The following is a 20,693-nucleotide window of genomic DNA, read 5'->3' as shown; positions in this document are numbered from 1 at the left end:
CCTGACCTCAGCCTCCCTGTGTCTCCCCCCTCAGTGTCCCTGCCCACACACTCCTGTAATTCCACCTCCGTGTCCCTGCCCGTACCATCCCCGTAATTCCCCCTTAGTGTCCATGCCCACACACTCCTGTAATTCCCCCTCAGTATCCCTGCCCATACCCTCCCTGTAATTGCCCCTTAGTGTCCATGATCTCAGCCTCCCTGTAAACTCTCCACCTCATTGTCCCTACCCGCACCCTCCCTGTAATTCCCCCTCAGTGTCCCTGCCCACACCCTCCCTGTAATTACCCCTAAGTGTCCCTGATCTCAGCCACCCTGTAGGCTCTCCACCTCATTGTCACTACCCGCACCCTCCCTGTAATTCCCGCTCAGTGTCCCTGATTTCAGCCTATCTGTAACTCCCTCCTCTGTGCCCCTGGGTGGGGGAGGTGGGGGTCGCCAGTTCACTACTTTGCCAGGGGCGCTCAAACCCCTAGATACACCCCTGTAGCCACCTCACCTGCAGGCTGCGATGCAGAGATGGGACTGAGTAGTCTGTGAAAGAGCCTGGAATGAAGAGCAGCACCGCATGTCACCCTGCAATACAGGAGCTTGGCAGTCGTGGCTACTGTAGATACAAGTGCTGAGGGGATTGCGGCGGTTGCGAGAGGTAGGACCACGCTACCTTTTTCATGCAGCTGTAACAGGCCACACCCTCAGGTCCCGGCGCCCCTAGGCAGCTGCCTAAAGCTGCCTAGTGGAAGCTCCGGCCCTGGGTCAGTATACCGACATTGAGATCGCGAGCGGTGGAATGCCGGCAGGGGGGCGAGCGCAATGAAGCCCCTTGCGAGCGGTGTCGTGGACACCCATAGAGGGGGAATCACCTACCTTGCCGGTATACCGCCGGCGGTGGTATGGTGCCCCAGTCGGGATCCCGGCGTCGGTATTGTGACAGCAGCCGGAATCCCAACGAGCGGTATACTGACCACATACCCTTGATAACCCTTTCGTATATACTCTCCTTGCAGAAGAGAGCTGGCAACTGTTGGCTTGGGGAAAAACAAAAGAGAGAGACGTCCTCTTCTACCAATGTGCCAGCAAAAGACCAAATTCTCTGATGAAATCCATGCGGCTATACCATGTCTAATATCAGTGTGGTTATATAAAGATAATAAAATATACAAATAATTGTTCTGTCAAAGAACTATTCTCAGATACAATACCCACCCGCCCAAACTGACCAGCATTTAACATCTGTGGCCACCACACTATACAGAGGGCATATATGTGATCACCACGCAATACTGAGAGCATTCCTTTGACAGTAATATAATACAGAGAACATTCCTGTGATTGCCACACAATATGGGCAGCATCGCAATACAGAGAGCATCCCTGTGACCGCCATAGTACATGGAGAGCACCCCTGTGACCGCCACACAATACAGAGTGTCCTAGTGACTCCATACAATACAGAGAGCATATCAGTGACCACCACACAATTAGAGAGCATGCCAGTAACAGCCACAAAATACATATAGCATCTCAGTGTCTACTATACATTACAGAGAGCATATATGTGATAGACATATAGATGAAACATAGCATACCCCCCCCCCTCCCCCTCCCCAGCCATTTCATGGTATCTCCAGTGCGTGGGCATACTGAGCTAGTATCATTCCGCAGAACTACAATACTGCAGGGATACTGCTGCTGGTGGTTTCATGGACACTAAGGTATAAATTTACTAAAGGTTCTAAAAAAGAAAAAAAGTGATATACCCATAGCAAGTGCAACCAATCACATTCTATCATTTGCATCCTATAAAATGACAGAATCTGATTGGTTGCTATTGGCAACATCACCACTTTTCATTTATTGAGCCTAGAATGCTGCCATTGAGTGCAGAGGTCTCCCCTGCCTGCAGGGGGTGTTAGCAATTGCACTGATCATGACCTCCTCCCCTTGAACCTATGCCTGGCTGAGGGGTCCACAGTGCGCCCTGTGCAAACCGGCACATTAACAATATTTTTTCCATGTGTTTTTAAAAATGGGTGTGGACACACCTTCATGATTAGGCCACACCCTCTGCTTTACCAGGCGCAGCCAATCTCTCTACAGCCCTGTACCCACCTATGACACTCCGGTGACACTCTCACAAAATGGGGCTGTTCCTTGCGTGTGCATGGTCGCCTCCCAGTTACCGCCCATTTCATGGAAAGTGTTGTCTGCCAATAGATCAATCACCATCAGTCAGCGCACGTCTGGTCCGGTGGATGCGCACTAGCGGAGTTCTTTCTTTAGCACTGGCGCTGCTTGCTTCAATCCACGAGACGCGTCCAATTCGGAATGGGGCCCAATGTGTAGTGCAGGCCGCAGATCTGGGAGGGCGAGAGCCGGAGCAGCATTCTGAGATGACACTTCAGGAGCATCTTGACAGGACATTGGGAGAGTAATTTGAATTCCATTCCAGTGGACGTAGGGAGCACGTGTAGGGATTTGCAGAGTGGCGTGCTGGATAAGGAGCCCTGGGAAATTAAGAAGATTTGAGGAACATTCACAAGTAAATTGAGGCAAGAAGTTTTTCATTTAGGGAACCTCAAGGACTCAATCAAACATATTGGCTGCTAAAGATTCAGTAAATGGTTTCCTGTGGCTTGTTCCCATTATTGCATTTACATCTATCTGTACGATGTTCATTTAAAAACAAGTATTAAACAGCCACATAGACCTAGAGAGGCGCTCTTAGTGGCACAGGTGGGTTCTGGCTTCCAATGGGTGTAAATTCTGGTTGTAAACAAACCATTGTGGTATCTATGAAGTTTCATTCCCTCTACTCCAGTAAGGAAAGTGATTAAACTCCGTAGTGTCACATTTCTCATGCAGCAATTACCGGCTGTCAGTTAATGATTAATGTCAGCACAAACATTTACAAGGTTTAGGAACCTAGGGGCTGATCCCGAGGGTGTGCATTAAAAGATCGGTCAATAGGTCGATACCAGATGGTTGGCAGTTAAATGGTCAACATAGACTTAAGTCAACAGGGTCAAAAGGTCAACATGATTCAAGGGTCAACATATGTTTTTCGGTGTTATTTTAACCCTAAACCTAACCCTCCCATTACTGCCAAACTCTAAGCCTACCTCTGGTGACTAACCCCCCGTAGTGCCTAACCCTAACCCTCCTCCTAGTACCTAACTCTCCCCCTAGTGCCTAACTGTAACTCTCCCCCTAGTGCCTAACTCTAACCCTCCTCCTAGTACCTAACTCCCCCCCTAGTGCCTAACTGTAACTCTCCCCCTAGTGCCTAACTCTAACCCTCCTCCTAGTACCTAACTCTCCCCCTAGTGCCTAACTGTAACTCTCCTCCTAGTACCTAACTCTAACCCTCCTCCTAGTACCTAACTCTCCCCCTAGTGCCTAACTCTAACCCTCCTCCTAGTACCTAACTCTCCCCCTAGTGCCTAACTCTAACCCTCCTCCTAGTACCTAACCCTCCTCCTAGTACCTAACTCCCCCTAGTGCCTAACTCTAACCCTCCTAGTACCTAACCCTCCTCCTAGTACCTAACTCTCCCCCTAGTGCCTAACTCTAACCCTCCTCCTAGTACCTAACTCCCCCTAGTGCCTAACTCTAACCCTCCTAGTACCTAACCCTCCTCCTAGTACCTAACTCCCCCTAGTGCCTAACTCTAACCCTCCTAGTACCTAACCCTCCTCCTAGTACCTAACTCTCCCCCTAGTGCCTAACTCTAACTCTCCCCCTAGTGCCTAACTCTAACTCTCCCCCTAGTGCCTAACTCTAACCCTCCTCCTAGTACCTAACTCTCCCCCTAGTGCCTAACTCTAACCCTCCTCCTAGTACCTAACTCTCCCCCTAGTGCCTAACTCTAACCCTCCTCCTAGTACCTAACTCCCCCTAGTACCTAACTCTCCCCCTAGTGCCTAACTCTAACCCTCCTCCTAGTACCTAACTCCCCCTAGTGCCTAACTCTAACCCTCCTCCTAGTACCTAACTCCCCCTAGTACCTAACTCTCCCCCTAGTGCCTAACTCTAACCCTCCTCCTAGTACCTAACTCTACCCCTAGTGCCTAACTCTAACCCTCCTCCTAGTACCTAACTCCCCCTAGTACCTAACTCTCCCCCTAGTGCCTAACTCTAACCCTCCTCCTAGTACCTAACTCTCCCCCTAGTGCCTAACTCTAACCCTCCTCCTAGTACCTAACTCCCCCTAGTACCTAACTCTCCCCCTAGTGCCTAACTCTAACCCTCCTCCTAGTACCTAACTCCCCCTAGTGCCTAACTCTAACCCTCCTAGTACCTAACTCTCCCCCTAGTACCTAACTCTCCCCCTAGTGCCTAACTCTAACTCTCCCCCTAGTGCCTAACTCTAACCCTCCTCCTAGTACCTAACTCTCCCCCTAGTGCCTAACTGTAACTCTCCCCCTAGTGCCTAACTCTAACCCTCCTCCTAGTACCTAACTCCCCCTAGTGCCTAACTCTAACCCTCCTAGTACCTAACCCTCCTCCTAGTACCTAACTCTCCCCCTAGTGCCTAACTCTAACTCTCCCCCTAGTGCCTAACTCTAACTCTCCCCCTAGTGCCTAACTCTAACCCTCCTCCTAGTACCTAACTCTCCCCCTAGTGCCTAACTGTAACTCTCCCCCTAGTGCCTAACTCTAACCCTCCTCCTAGTACCTAACCCTCCTCCTAGTACCTAACCCTCCCCATAGTGCCTAACTCTAACCCTCCTCCTAGTACCTAACTCTCCTCCTAGTGCCTAACTCTAACCCTCCTCCTAGTACCTAACTCTCCCCCCAGGTGCCTAACTGTAACCCTCCCCCTAGTACCTAACTCTCCCCCTAGTGCCTAACTGTAACCCTCCCCCTAGTACCTAACTATAACCCTCCTCCTAGTACCTAACTCTCCCCCTAGTGCCTAACTCTAGCCCTCCTCCTAGTACCTAACTCTCCTCCTAGTGCCTAACTCTAACCCTCCTCCTAGTACCCAACTCTCCCCCTAGTGCCTAACTGTAACCCTCCCCCTAGTACCTAACCCTCCTCCTAGTGCCTGACCCTAACCCTCCTCCTAGTACCTAACTCTCCCCCTAGTGCCTGACCCTAACCCTCCCCCTATTGCCTAACCCTCCTCCTAGTACCTAACTCTAACTCTCCCCCTAGTGCTTAACTCTAACCCTCCTCCTAGTACCTAACTCTCCCCCTAGTGCCTAACTCTAACCCTCCTCCTAGTACCTAACCCTCCCCCTAGTGCCTAACCCTCCTTCTAGTACCTAACTCTCCCCCTAGTGCCTAACTGTAACCCTCCTCCTAGTACCTAACTCTCCCCCTAGTGGCTAACCCTCCTCCTAGTACCTAACCCTAACTCTCCCCCTAGTGCCTATCCCTAACTCTCCCCCTAGTGCCTAACCCTAACTCTCCTCCTAGTACCTAACCCTCCTCCTAGTACCTAACTGTTACCCTCCCCCTAGTACCTAACCCTCCTCCTAGTACCTAACCCTCCTCCTAGTACCTAACCCTAACACTCCCCCTAGTGCCTAACCCTCCTCCTAGTACCTAACCCTCCCCCTATTGCCTAACTCTAACCCTCCTCCTAGTACCTAACCCTACCCCTACTGCCTAACTCTAACCCTCCCCCTAGTACCTAACTCTCCCCCTAGTGCTTAACTCTAACCCTCCTACTACTACCTAACTCTCCACCTAGTGCCTAACTCTAACCCTCCTCCTAGTGCCTAACTCTCCCCCTAGTGCCTAACTCTAACACTCCTCCTAGTACCTAACCCTAACTCTCCCCCTAGTGCTTAACTCTAACCCTCCTCCTAGTACCTAACCCTAACTCTCCCCCTAGTGCTTAACACTAACCCTCCTCCTAGTACCTAACTCTCCCCCTAGTGCCTAACTCTAACCCTCCTCCTAGTACCTATCTCTCCCCCTAGTGCCTAACTCTAACCCTCCTCCTAGTACCTAACCCTAACACTCCCCCTAGTGCCTAACTCTAACCCTCCTCCTAGTACCTAACCCTAACTCTCCCCCTAGTGCTTAACTCTAACCCTCCTCCTAGTGCCTAACTCCCCCCCTAGTGCCTAACCCTAACCCTCCTCCTAGTACCTAACTCTAACCCTCCTCCTAGTACCTAACTCTCCCCCTAGTGCCTAACTATAACCCTCCTCCTACTACCTAACTTGTTACGTTCCTGATGCTCAGAACTAGAGAGATGTTGCGTAGTGAGTCCAGAGCACCAGGACGTGACGCTGAAATAAGGGGTGGTACGGGAATAGCTCCTAGCACCCTACCTCCATTGTTTTACCCGTGTGGTCAGTTCACGCCTGAGTGACTATGGTTTCTGGGCCCACGGCAGCCGCGTTTGAAGGGCGGATTAGGTCTGCCCAACTCCGATGCCCCCAGGTCTTAGAGTGAGACAAGGCGTGAACCGAGACAGGATAATAACAAGGGAACCTCTAACTAAAGCAAACAGAAAGCTAGGGGCTATTAACTACCCTAAAACTAAATATATGTGAGGCACGCCACCAAAGGAAAAGAACAACAAAAGAAACCACTGTCCACTCCCCCACACGGCACCGCCGAGTTCCGGGGAGGACAGTGAAAAGCGGAAACCTCCGCAAAAACCACCAATACAAAATTAACACAAGGACTAAGCGGCCTAGGCCGCAACACGCAGCAGAAGCCGCTACTCACGAAACCGGGAGAGAACCCCAACAAGCGAGAACCCCCAGATGACTGCAACAGGTTCACTTGGACAGGAAGGATTCCCAGGACCGGCTTCAGAACTCCAGAACTCAGGAGCACAGGGAGCAGGATCGACCAGATACAGCTGACCAGGAACAGACGTTGCAAGGCAGGAACAGCATACAGGAAGCTATCACCGGCGAGGCTGCAGTGTGCTGGCTCCCATAAAAAGACCCTGCTGGCCAATGACAGGAGGGCCAGCAAGACCAGCCCCCAGACCCTAATTACTAGTTGCCATGCAGCTGCCCTGCTGCACGAGCAACTAATCAATCCTATCTGGGAACGCGGTCCGCCAATGGCGTCCCCGTTGCTATGGACCCAGCGCCTGAGGACGCCCGGCGTCCTAGCGTTGCCAGGGACCCGGCGGCTACAGTACGCACGGCGTCCTGGCGTTGCTAGGCGCCGGGCGGGCAGGGAGGGAGGTGCGGCGGCCGTGAGCGTCGCTCGGAAGCAGACCGAGCGGCTCCGCGGACCGCGGCACCTAACATAACTCTCCTCCTAGTACCTAACTCTCCCCCTAGTGCTTAACTCTAACCCTCCTCCTAGTGCCTAACCCTCCTCCTAGTACCTAACTCTAACCCTCCTCCTAGTACCTAACTCTCCCCCTAGTGCCTAACTCTAACCCTCCTCCTACTACCTAACTCTCCCCCTAGTACCCAACTCTAACCCTCCTCCTAGTACCCAACCCTCCTCCTAGTGCCTAACCCTCCCCCTAGTGCCTAACCCTCCTCCTAGTGCCTAACCCTCCTCCTAGTGCCCAACCTTAACCCTCCTCCTAGTACCTAACCCTAACCCTCCTCCTACTACCTAACTCTCCTCCTAGTACCTAACTCTCCCCCTAGTGCTTAACGCTAACCCTCCTATTGCCTAACCCTAACTCTCCCCCTAGTGCCTAACTCTAACCCTCCTCCTACTACCTAACTCTCCTCCTAGTACCTAACTCTCCCCCTAGTGCTTAACTCTAACCCTCCTCCTAGTGCCTAACTCTCCCCCTAGTGCCTAACCCTCCTCCTAGTACCTAACTCTAACCCTCCTCCTAGTACCTAACTCTCCCCCTAGTGCCTAACTCTAACCCTCCTCCTAGTACCTAACCCTCCTCCTAGTGCCCAACCCTAACCCTCTCCCTAGTGCCTAATCCTAACCCACCTCCTAGTACCTAACTCTCCCCCTAGTACCCAACCCTAACCCTCCTCCTAGTATCTAACCCTCCCCCTAGTGCCTAACCCTCCCCCTAGTGCCTAACCCTCCTCCTAGTGCCTAACCCTCCTCCTAGTGCCCAACCCTAACCCTCTCCCTAGTGCCTAATCCTAACCCTCCCCCTAGTACCTAACCCTCCCCCTAGTACCCAACCCTAACCCTCCCCCTAGTGCCTAACCCTCCCCCTAGTACCCAACCCTAACCCTACTCCTAGTATCTAACCCTCCTCCTAGTGCCTAATCCTAACCCTCCTCCTAATACCTAACCCTCCCCCTAGTACCTAACCCTATCCGTTCTCCTAGTACCTAACCCTCCCTCTAGTGCCTAATCCAAACCCTCCTCTTAGTACCTAACCTTCCCTCTAGTACCTAACCCTGCCCCTATTATTTATTTACTAAGTTTCTTATATAGCGCAGCAAATTCCGTTGCACTGTATAATTGGAGACTACAGTGATAAAACAAAGCTGAGTAATAACATACAGTATAGGGGTAGGAGGGCCCTGCTTTCAAGTTTACAATCTATAGGGAAATAGACATGGATACACAAGGTTAGATGCTATCTACTGCATAATGGTCCACCAGATTGCAAAGGTTATTGGTGGATTGTATGATATAGGGGTCTATTCATGAAGCAGAGAAGAGTGGAGAAAAGGACCAGTGTAGATGTTATCCATAGCAGGCAATCAGCTTTGAAGGAAGCCTTTATCAAGTACATTCTGTAAAATGTAAGGGAGATGCTGATTGGTTGCCAAGGGCAACTTCTCCGCTGGTCTGTTTCTCCACTATTTTAAATGCTTCATGAATAGACCCCATAGTTACACAGGGATGTTGGCCAGGGGTCAGGAGGATGGGAAAGTGAAGAAAGAGAAGACATGTGAGGATATGTGTGGCTGTACAGAGGGGATATAAATGGACAGGAAAGTCTATGAAGGTAATTTGTATCTATGCACCTCTCACCCCCTGCGCCTCTCACCCCGCTATCTCACCCCCTGCGCCTCTCACCCCACTATCTCACCCCTTACGCCTCTCACCCCGCTATCTCACCCCCTGCATCTCTCACTCCGCTATCTCACCCCCAGCGCCTCTCACCCCGCTATCTCACCCCCAGCGCCTCTCACCGCGCTCTCTGCCCCTGCGCCTCTCACCCCACTATTTCACCCCCTGCGTCTCTCACCCCACTATCTCACCCCCTGCGCCTCTCACCCCGCTATCTCACCCCCTGCGCCTCTCACTCCGCTATTTCACCCCCTGCATCTCTCACTCCACTATCTCATCCCCAGAGCCTCTCACCCCGCTATCTCTCCCCCTGCGCCTCTCACCCCGCTATCTCTCCCCCTGCACCTCTCACCCCATTATTTCACCCCTGCGCCTCTCATTGGTCCACAGTGGGTAGGTCGATAGGTCGACACTGCCATTAGGTTGACATGAACAAGGGCGACATGAAAAAAGGTCGACATGAGTTTTTCACATGTATTTTTTTTTGGACTTTTTCATACTTTACGATCCACGTGGACTACGATTGGGAACTGTAACCTGTGCCGAGCGCAACGGTAGCATGCAAGGGGACGCGGTGCACTAATTGGGGTTTCCGGTCACTTGACGGGGAAAACGACACAATTTTTTTTTGAAAACTCATGTCGACTTTTTTGCTGCACTCTTTCAGTGCACGGGTGGTGTGATGCGCTCTCTCAGTGCTCCGGATGGTGTGATGCGCTCTCTCAGTGCTCAGGGTGGTGTGATGTGCTCTCTCTCAGTGCTCAGGGTGGTGTGATGCTCTCTCTCAGTGCTCAGGGTGGTGTGTTGAGCTCTCTCAGTGCTCCGGATGGTGTGATGCGCTCTCTCAGTGCTCCGGATGGTGTGATGCGCTCTATCAGTGCAGCGGGTGGTGTGATGCGCTCTCTCAGTGCTCCGGGGTGTGTGATGCGCTCTCTCAGTGCTCCGGGTGGTGTGATGCGCTCTCTCAGTGCTCCGGGTGGTGTGATGCGCTCTCTCAGTGCTCCGGGAGGTGTGATGCGCTCTCTCAGTGCTCCGGGTGGTGTGATGCGCTCTCTCAGTGCTCCGGGTGGTGTGATGTGCTCTCTCAGTGCTCCGGGTGGTGTGATGCTCTCTCTCAGTGCTCCGGGAGGTGTGATGCGCTCTCTCAGTGCTCAGGGTGGTGTGATGCGCTCTCTCAGTGCTCCGGGTGGTGTGATGCGCTCTCTCAGTGCTCCGGGAGGTGTGATGCGCTCTCTCAGTGCTCCGGGTGGTGTGATGCGCTCTCTCAGTGCTCAGGGTGGTGTGATGTGCTCTCTCAGTGCTCCGGGTGGTGTGATGCTCTCTCTCAGTGCTCAGGGTGGTGTGATGCGCTCTCTCAGTGCTCCGGATGGTGTGATGCGCTCTCTGAGTGCTCCGGGTGGTGTGATGCGCTCTCAGTGCTCAGGGTGGTGTGATGTGCTCTCTCAGTGCTCCGGGTGGTGTGATGCTCTCTCTCAGTGCTCAGGATGGTGTGATGCTCTCTCTCAATGCTCCGGATGGTGTGATGCTATCTCTCTCAGTGCTCCAGATGGTGTGATGCGCTCTCTCAGTGCTATGGATGGTGTGATGCGCTCTCTCAGTGCTACGGATGTTGTGATGCGCTCTCTCAGTGCTCCGGATGGTGTGATGCGCTCTCTCAGTGCTCCGGATGGTGTGATGCGCTCTCTCAGTGCTCCGGATGGTGTGATGCGCTCTCTCAGTGCTCCGGATGGTGTGATGCGCTCTCTCAGTGCTCCGGATGGTGTGATGCGCTCTCTCAGTGCTCTGGATGGTGTGATGCGCTCTCTCAGTGCTCAGGGTGGTGTGATGCGCTCTCTCAGTGCTCCGGATGGTGTGATGCGCTCTCTCAGTGCTCCGGATGGTGTGATGCGCTCTCTCAGTGCTCCGGATGGTGTGATGCGCTCTCTCAGTGCTCCGGATGGTGTGATGCGCTCTCTCAGTGCTCCGGATGGTGTGATGCGCTCTCTCAGTGCTCAGGGTGGTGTGATGCGCTCTCTCAGTGCTCAGGGTGGTGTGATGCGCTCTCTCAGTGCTCCGGATGGTGTGATGCGCTCTCTCAGTGCTCCGGGTGGTGTGATGCGCTCTCTCAGTGCTCCGGGTGGTGTGATGTGCTCTATCAGGGCTCCGGATGGTGTGATGCGCTCTCTCAGTGCTCCGGGTGGTGTGATGCGCTCTATCAGGGCTCCGGATGGTGTGATGCGCTCTCTCAGTGCTCCGGGTGGTGTGATGTGCTCTATCAGTGCTCTGGATGGTGTGATGCGCTCTCTCAGTGCTCCGGGTGGTGTGATGCGCTCTATCAGGGCTCCGGATGGTGTGATGCGCTCTATTAGGGCTCCGGATGGTGTGATGCGCTCTCTCAGTGCTCTGGATGGTGTGATGCGCTCTCTCAGTGCTCTGGATGGTGTGATGCGCTCTCTCAGTGCTCCAGATGGTGTGATGCGCTCTCTCAGTGCTCCGGATGGTGTGATGCGCTCTCTCAGTGCTCTGGATGGTGTGATGCGCTCTCTCAGTGCTCCGGATGGTGTGATGCGCTCTCTCAGTGCTCCGGATGGTGTGATGCGCTCTCTCAGTGCTCTGGATGGTGTGATGCGCTCTCTCAGTGCTCAGGGTGGTGTGATGCGCTCTCTCAGTGCTCCGGATGGTGTGGTGCGCTCTCTCAGTGCTCCGGATGGTGTGATGCGCTCTCTCAGTGCTCCGGATGGTGTGATGCGCTCTCTCAGTGCTCCGGGTGGTGTGATGCGCTCTCTCAGTGCTCCGGATGGTGTGATGCGCTCTCTCAGTGCTCCGGATGGTGTGATGCGCTCTCTCAGTGCTCCGGGTGGTGTGATGCGCTCTCTCAGTGCTCCGGATGGTGTGATGCGCTCTCTCAGTGCTCAGGGTGGTGTGATGCGCTCTCTCAGTGCTCCGGATGGTGTGGTGCGCTCTCTCAGTGCTCTGGATGGTGTGATGCGCTCTCTCAGTGCTCAGGGTGGTGTGATGCGCTCTCTCAGTGCTCCGGATGGTGTGGTGCGCTCTCTCAGTGCTCCGGATGGTGTGATGCGCTCTCTCAGTGCTCCGGATGGTGTGATGCGCTCTCTCAGTGCTCCGGGTGGTGTGATGCGCTCTCTCAGTGCTCCGGATGGTGTGATGCGCTCTCTCAGTGCTCCGGATGGTGTGATGCGCTCTCTCAGTGCTCCGGGTGGTGTGATGCGCTCTCTCAGTGCTCCGGATGGTGTGATGCGCTCTCTCAGTGCTCCGGATGGTGTGGTGTGTAACGTGCTCTCTCTCTCAGCCTGTGGGCTATGTGGGCTATACGGGGCATCCCCGGACCCTCCCAGACGCAGTGTCTGCAGATAGCCCGAGCACTAGAGCCGGCCTCTTCCTGAGTCCCCCCGAACAGCAGCACAGGAAGTTCTGCAGAAGTTGTAGCTGCTCCTGTCTGCGCTCTCAGGCGGCTCCCGGCTCACACAGCATGCCTGGGGGCGGGCGGCTCAGCATCAGCCCCGGGGTGTATCGCCGCCAGTGCACGGGTGTATGAGGCTGCAGCGGCTGCAGGGATGGACGGGACCCTCCGGGAGTCAGGGTAAGGGGAGAATGTCTGTCATTGTCCGACCCATATCAGCCTCTCACTTACTGGTGGGGTCAGTTGTTGTGGTACTACTAGTCCCAGCATGTAATGCTAGTAGTACCTGTGGCCCCACACTCTGCAGTACTATGGTATGTGATGTGTGCAGCCTGGGGGATTTCTCCGGCAGCTGTTCCCAATTATTTTTTTTATTGTTGTATGTATGTATGTATGTATGTATGTATGTATGTGTATGTATGTATGTGAGTGTGCATGTATGTATGTATGTAAGTGTATGTATGTATGTATGTATGTATGTATGTATGTATGTGAGTGTGCATGTATGTATGTATGTAAGTGTATGTATGTATGTATGTGAGTGTGTATGTATGTATGTATGTATGTGAGTGTGTAAGTATGTATGTGAGTATGTATGTATGTATGTGAGTATGTATGTAAACTATGTATGTATGTATGTATGTGTGTATGTATGTGAGTGTGCATGTATGTATCTATCTATCTGTGTGTATGTATCTATGGGAGTATGTATGTATGTGAGTGTGCACGTCTGTGAGCGTGGATGACTATGTATGTGAGTGTGGATGACTGTATGTGTGTGTGTGTGTATGTATGTGAGTGAGTGTGCATCATGTATGTATGTGTGCATGACTATGTATGTGAGTGTGGATGACTATGTATGAGTGCATCATGTATGAGAGTGTGCATGACTGTATGTATGTGAGTTTGCATGACTGTGTATGTATGTATGTTTGTATGTATGTGAGTGTATCATGCATGTATGTATGTATGTATGTATGTATGTGAGTGTGGATGACTGTGTGTATGTATGTATGTATGTGCATCCTGTATGTTATTATGTATGTGTGTGTATGTTTGTGAGTGTGCATGTATTTTTATTATTATTATTATTATTATTATTATCCTTTATTTATATGGCGCCACAAGGGTTCCGCAGCGCCCAATTACATAGTACATAAATAATCAAACAGGAAAACAGTAACTTGCAGTTGACGACAATATAGGACAAGTACAGGGTAAATAAACATAGTTACATCAGCAGATGACACTGGAATAAGTATCAGGTGGCAGAGGACTGCTGGATGTGGTGCAGTTGAAGATTATTAAAGCAAGAAAAGGATAAGCACATGAGGGAAGAGGGCCCTGCTCGTGAGCGCTTACATTCTAAAGGGTGTACGTATGTATGTATGTATGTATGTGAGTGTGCATGTATGCGAGTGTGGATGACTGTATGTATGTATGTGAGTGTAAGTATGTATGTGTGCATGTATGTGAGTGTGTATGTATGTATGTATGTATGTATGTATGTGAGTGCTTCATGTATGTGAGTGCGCATGACTGTATGTATGTGAGTGTGTATGTATGTATGTATGTATGTATGTGAGAGTGTATCATGTATGTATGTATGTGAGAGTGTATCATGTATGTATGTGAGAGTGTATTATGTACGTATGTGAGTGTGGATGACTGTGTGATTGTATGTATGTATGTATGTATGTATGTATGTATGTGCATCCTGTATGTGATTATGTATGTTTGTGAGTGTGCATGTATGTATGCATAGCAGAGATAGGCAGCCTGTGCCTCTCTATTTGCTGTGGCTGTTTAGCTGGGACTTGTAGTTCTACAACAGCTGGTAGCCACATGTTCCCCAAGAGGATTCCACAGTGGATATGACTAAAAAATCTGGGAACAAGAGGCAGTTGGGATATTAGAATACAATAAGAATGTGATCCCCTGTCCTTAGAGCTTGCACTCTAAGAAGTGCCATCATGGTTAATGTAGTCAGAACAATCCTGATGTTGCCTGGATGGAGTTATTTGTTAGTGTATCCCAATAGGGGAAGTGAGGATAGTGCTGCTGTCTGGCTTCTCTGGCAGGGAAATGCTGAGTGTGTTTTACAGATTAGGCTCCTCTCTGCAGTTATTACAGGGCTGCTGGGAACTGTCCCTTGCTGTAGCCTACATCAGGGCCATGCTCGCTAAGCGCTGCTTATATTCTATGTGTGCATTTGCAGTGTCTGTACTGTGTAAGCCAGCCTGAGACTGTGCATGTTGGTAATATACACTATGACATACATCTGGTAATGCTGAGTATTGCTGTCGGCAGGGCGCCAAGTCACTTATTGCTAACATGTTTAACATTAAATGCAACTATTTTCCACAACATTAACATGTAAGGGGAAATGGGGGTGGGGTCATATTACAGTCACGCCCACAGGTACTGGACAATAAAGGGTAACACCTGGCTAAATAGGGCACGCCGAGCACATTTTCAGTAAGAGCTGTAACACAGGTGTGGCGTGTGTGTCTGTTTAGTGAATAACAGCCCTTAATCGTCACATCAGCCCAGGTCACCTGTAATTATGGCTGTGAGAAGGGTCCTCGGTGACTGTGGAAAGGGGAGGTATTGGGGGGAGTTTGTCAGGGGCTTCAGTCACCAAGAACAGTCAACTTGCCAGATGGAAATGAGGGAAAATCATCGGCAATGGACAGTATCTGGTGTTCTGGAGTAACACCTGAGATCCGCGTTGGATAAGTGACTTTCTGGTGGAATAATGGCGCTATATCCCTCCTGCACAGTCCCAGGGTTTGGTGGATCTAATGTCACGGCGTATACAGGTGTTGCTGGCTGCATGTGCGCAGGGGGATGGAGACAGCTGGGCTGTGGTAGAAGATCTACAGTATTTAGGTCATCCTGCATTAGGATGACGGAGGTTACGGTCGACATATTCCCCCTGCGGGCTCACTGCGCTTCCCACCCATCGGGCAAAGTGGCTCGTACCACTGCGCTCGTCACAGGCTACTATTTCCAGTCATAGTCCACGTGGATATAAAACCAGCAAATGTTGGGAAAACATGTAAAAAACAAAAAAAAACAAAAAATCTGCAGACCTTTTGTAACTGTTGACCCAATGCGTGTAGACAATATGGTGTGTCAGCATATTGACTATCGACCTATACTCAGCAGGAAGCCACAGACTGGAAGTTATATGGTGGAAGGAGCAGGGTCCCCCGCAGCACAGAGCAGTGATATATAAAGATTGTGGTTAATGTTGCAGGTCGGTGAAGTATGAAGTACCGCAATGGACTTTGTTCCTTTAGAACCTCTCCTGCAGACTTTGGGGGTAATTCAGATCTGATCATAGATGTTCTGAATTTAGCACATCTACGATCAGTTTCTCCGACATGCGAGGGGACGCCAAGCGCAGGGCTAGTCCACCCCGCGTGTCAGGCCCGACCCCCACGCAAGGGTGCAAAAGCATCGCACAGCAGTGATGCTTTTGCACCCGGCGAGTAGCTCCCTACCCACTGCGTCCCGGTTCACCGCGCATGCAGCCCCCACAACGGTCCAGACACGCCTGCATTGTCCGGACCGCACCCCACCAACGGCGTTCTAACGCCGTTGGCAGGCCCGCCCCGCAACCGCTTCTGCCTGTCAATCAGGCAGAGGCGATCGCAGCCCTGGGATGCTGTTAACATCTCACTGGGATCCCGGGGTGCGCACGCGCACAAAGCTATTCAGACTACAATTGCTGCCGCTATCCGGTCTGAATTACCCCCTTTGCTATCCTGACATGCTAATCCATGCACTTTCCTTTTAAAAATAGGAGCATGGCATTGCAGCAATTTTACTGCGTCGGAAGTGACCCTTATTGTTCAGTAATCCCGGTATAAACCGTGTGATTTCCCCTTTGCTACAGATACAGTTTGTAAGTAAGAATTCACCTTCTTTTTTCATATGTACAGGAAAACCATTCACTGGCTGTTGCTGTAAAATAGCATCAAAGGAATGTTCTTTTCAGATTCATGGAAAAACTTCCAGAGAACAAGGACCCAGTATAGTGTAGGACTTAACTCCTGCCTGGCCAGAGCGGACGTGCTGGGATCCGTATAATGACCTTTGTCCCGCGTGTGCAGATGTGTCAATGTTTCTTGTGCAGAGTCACGTTGCAGTCCTCTAGGATTCTTATGTGTGTTTGCTTTTTATTATGTGACAGTAGAATATAAGCTGTATTCATTCATTGCAACTCCATTATTCGATGGTCTTCAAGGCTACTGGAAGTTTGCTCTCAATATGTTGATTAGAGGGAATTACCTTCCAACGTTCATCTCGCCGTCTGCCACTTGTATGTTTTGGATGTTTGAATGTTTTCATTACTATGGGGGTCATTCAGACCTGATTGTAGATGTGCTAAATTTAGCACATCTACGATCATTTACTCTGACATGCGGGGGGGCGCCCAGCACAGGGCTAGTCCGCCCCGCATGTCAGGCCCGCACAAGTACAAAAGCATTGCACAGCGGCGATGCTTTTGTACCTGGCGAGTAGCTCCCTGCCAGCGCAGCTCCTGCGCGCTGGCAGGCCGCTACCCGTCGCAGCGGGAGCTGCACTGGCAGGCCGCTACCCGTTGCAGCGGTTGCATGTGACGTCACGCAGCCACCGTGGTCCGCCCAACGGTCCAGTCATGCCTCCATTGTCCGGACCGTGCACCGCCGACTGTGTTTTAAAGCTGTTGGCACACCCCCTCCCACCCCGCGACCGCCTCTGCCTGTCAATCGGGCAGAGGTGATCGCAGCCCTGAGATGCTGTTCGCATCCCACTGGGCTCCTGGGGTGTGCACGCGCAGTTCGGCTGCTGCGCGTGCGTACTCCACAAAAGGATTCAGACTGCGATCGCTGCCGCGATCCAGTCTGAATTAGCCCCTATGTTTGGAATGCGCCTAGATATGCGTTTTTCTGTAGAAGTGAACCTGAGAGTGCGAAGTCTGTCCTATGGAGCTCTGTGACCTTCAGTGTTTCCTTCCTGACATTGGAGCAAGTATCATCGGGGGAGGGAAACAACTTATATTTCATACGATAAAGACACATAGAAGACACAAATATGCTATTATACAGCCTGAATGTGCTGTCCGAGACATCTTCAAGGACTCCGAACCCTCTGTTGTGAAGAAGTCCTTAATAGGATATCTGATTCTGTTCCCTGCCTAGAGTTCACATGGCATGCTGTTGCAGGCATTAGAAAGAGTTTGTAGGGGGCCTGGACTGGACACCCTAACTCTAAACATAACGAGAGGTGGTACCATGCTGAGACTTGTAGTGCCACACACACACACAAAAAGAAAATGCAGGTGCACACTCCAAATATTACTAAGCAGAATAATTGTTATAAATTATGCAGTTTAGCGTTGCGTAAAATTGAGGTTCTTTGCATCATTTTGGTCAAAAATATGGGCTTACCCATCACATCCAGGGGACTTCATCAGGACCCCCACCCAGGTCAGCCCAACCAAACCGAACCACTGCAAAGGGACCACGCTAGTGAGAGAGAGCAAGTAAAGTGTTAGATAAGTGAGAAGCAGCAGCTACTATGTGTTAGGAGTGTTACATAGGTAAGAGGTAATAAGTGTAAAAATTGTTACATTGATAAAAAAACAAAGGGTACTAAATTGAATGTTACATTATGATGCCCTAAAGCAACCTGGCTTCACCAACCCGGGAGCCCCACGTCCCAAACTCTTATTAGTACTGACATACTATATATATCTATTAAGGTCTTACCATTCACAGTGCCTTGTTCAATATGCAGTCTGCAAATTCAAGGGCTGCATGCTAATTAAAAACACCCAGGGGCAAGTGGTAGGGTGACCAGTCCAAGGAGTCTCCACCTTCAAGTGTACATACATGTACACAATATAGCATCTATAAGGGGGGGGGGGGGGGGGACTGCTCATCATAACTCCAAACAGGATGAGAGGTGCTACCATGCTTAGACTTGTAGTGTTACACACACATAAAAAGGAAAATTCACGTGCACACTCTAAATATTACTTAATGCAAGTAAAATTGAGCTTTGCACAATTTTGCCCAACAGTATAGACCTACCACCATTAGAAAGAGTCTGCCAGTATAGGACAGAGGTGACTGTCAAACATTATTTATATACATGGTTCATAGTAAACGGCACTCCAGACTTACTGCATAACGGATTGGTTTATTTAAGATTACAATGTTTCAGACTGAAATAGTCCTCTCACTAGGAAGCAATCAGCTGTTTGTTTACCTGATAAAGGACTAGTTCAGTCTGAATGTTGCGGGTTTATGCAGCTGACTTAAGTCTGGAGCGCCGTTTATTAATAACTTTTATACAAATATTTCTCTAACGTCCTAGTGGATGCTGGGGACTCCGTCAGGACCATGGGGAATAGCGGCTCCGCAGGAGACAGGGCACAAAAGCAAGCTTTTAGGATCACATGGTGTGTACTGGCTCCTCCCCCTATGACCCTCCTCCAAGCCTCAGTTAGGTTTTTGTGCCCGGCCGAGAAGGGTGCAATCTAGGTGGCTCTCTTAAAGAGTTGCTTAGAAAAAGTTTTTAGGTTCTTTATTTTCAGTGAGTCCTGCTGGCAACAGGCTCACTGCATCGAGGGACTTAGGGGAGAGATTTTCAACTCACCTGCGTGCAGGATGGATTGGATTCTTAGGCTACTGGACATAGCTCCAGAGGGAGTCGGAACACAGGGCTCGCCCTGGGGTTCGTCCCGGAGCCGCGCCGCCGACCCCCCTTGCAGATGCTGAAGATGAAGAGGTCCGGGACCAGGCGGCAGAAGACTCTCAGTCTTCATCAGGTAGCGCACAGCACTGCAGCTGTGCGCCATTGTTGTCAGCACACTTCACACAGCGGTCACGGAGGGTGCAGGGCGCTGGGGGGGGGCGCCCTGGGCAGCAATGTATAATACCTGTATGGCGAAAAATGCATCACATATAGCCCTTGAGGCTATATGGATGTATTTAACCCCTGCCAGATATCTAAAACTCCGGAGAAGAAGCCCGCCGAAAAGGGGGCGGGGCCTATTCTCCTCAGCACACAGCGCCATTTTCCCTCACAGAAAGGCTGGTGGGAAGGCTCCCATGATCTCCCCTGCACTGCACTACAGAAACAGAGTTAAAACAGAGAGGGGGGGCACTGATTTGGCGATATGTATATATATTAAAATGCTATAAAAGGAACACTTATATAAAGGTTGTCCCTGGATAATTATAGCGTTTTGGTGTGTGCTGGCAAACTCTCCCTCTGTCTCCCCAAAGGGCTAGTGGGTCCTGTCCTCTATCAGAGCATTCCCTATGTGTGTGCTGTATGTCGGTACGTGTGTGTCGACATGTATGAGGAAAATATTGGTGAGGAGGCGGAGCAAATTGCCTGTAATGGCATGTCACTCTCTAGGGAGTCGACACCGGAATGGATGGCTTATTTATGGAAATTACGTGACAATGTCAACACGCTGCAAGCCGGTTGACGACATGAGAGGGCCGGCGAACAAATTAGTATCTGTCCAGGCGTCTCAAACACCGTCAGGGGCTGTAAAATGCCCATTTACCTCAGTCGGTCGACACAGACCCAGACACGGACACTGATTTCAGTGTCGACGGTGAAGAAACAAACGTATTTTCTTTTAGGGCCACACGTTAAGGGCAATGAAGGAGGTGTTACATATTTCTGATACTCCAAGTACCACAAAAAAGGGTATTATGTGTGAGGTGAAAAAACTTCCTGTAGTTTTTCCTGAATCAGATAAATTAAATGAAGTGTGTGATGATGCGTGGGTTTCCCCCGATAGAAAATTATTGGCGGTATACCCTTTCCCGCCAGAAGTTAAGGCGCGGTGGGAAACACCCCTCAGGGTGGATAAGGCGCTCACACGCTTATCAGAACAAGTGGCGGTACCATCTACGGATAGGGCCGTACTTAAGGAGCCAGCTGATAGGAGGCTGAAAAATATCCTAAAAAGTATACACACACATGCTGGTGTTATACTGCGACCAGCGATCGCCTCAGCCTGGATGTGCAGAGCTGAGGTGGCTTGGTCGGATTCCCTGACTAAAAATATTGATACCTTTGACAGGGACAGTATTTTATTGACTATAGAGCATTTAAAGGATGCATTTCTATATATGCGAGATGCGCAGAGGGATATTTGCACTCTGGCATCAAGAGTAAATGCGATGTCCATATCTGCAAGAAGATGTTTATGGACACGACAGTGGTCAGGTGATGCAGATTCCAAACGGCACAAAGATGTATTGCCGTATAAAGGGGAGGAGTTATTTGGGGTCGGTCCATGGGACCTGGTGGCCAGGGCAACTGCTGGAAAATCCACC

At 50.7% G+C, this 20,693-nt stretch overlaps 1 protein-coding gene across 1 annotated transcript in view; it reads left to right on the top strand.

Moving 5' to 3' along the window:
• Positions 1 to 12,201: 12,201 nt before the first annotated feature.
• Positions 12,202 to 20,693, top strand: part of RIN3 (Ras and Rab interactor 3) — an 81,192-nt gene continuing 72,700 nt past the window's right edge. The window contains exon 1 of the mRNA XM_063948472.1: positions 12,202 to 12,516. Within this exon, the coding sequence (XP_063804542.1) occupies positions 12,491 to 12,516 (26 nt within the window). The 5' untranslated portion in view covers positions 12,202 to 12,490. The remainder of the gene's footprint in view (positions 12,517 to 20,693) is intronic.

Source organism: Pseudophryne corroboree, chromosome 12 (assembly GCF_028390025.1).
Source record: "Pseudophryne corroboree isolate aPseCor3 chromosome 12, aPseCor3.hap2, whole genome shotgun sequence".
In the NCBI taxonomy this organism is placed as follows: Eukaryota; Metazoa; Chordata; class Amphibia; order Anura; family Myobatrachidae; genus Pseudophryne; species Pseudophryne corroboree.
This window is presented reverse-complemented; position numbering and strand designations above follow the sequence as displayed.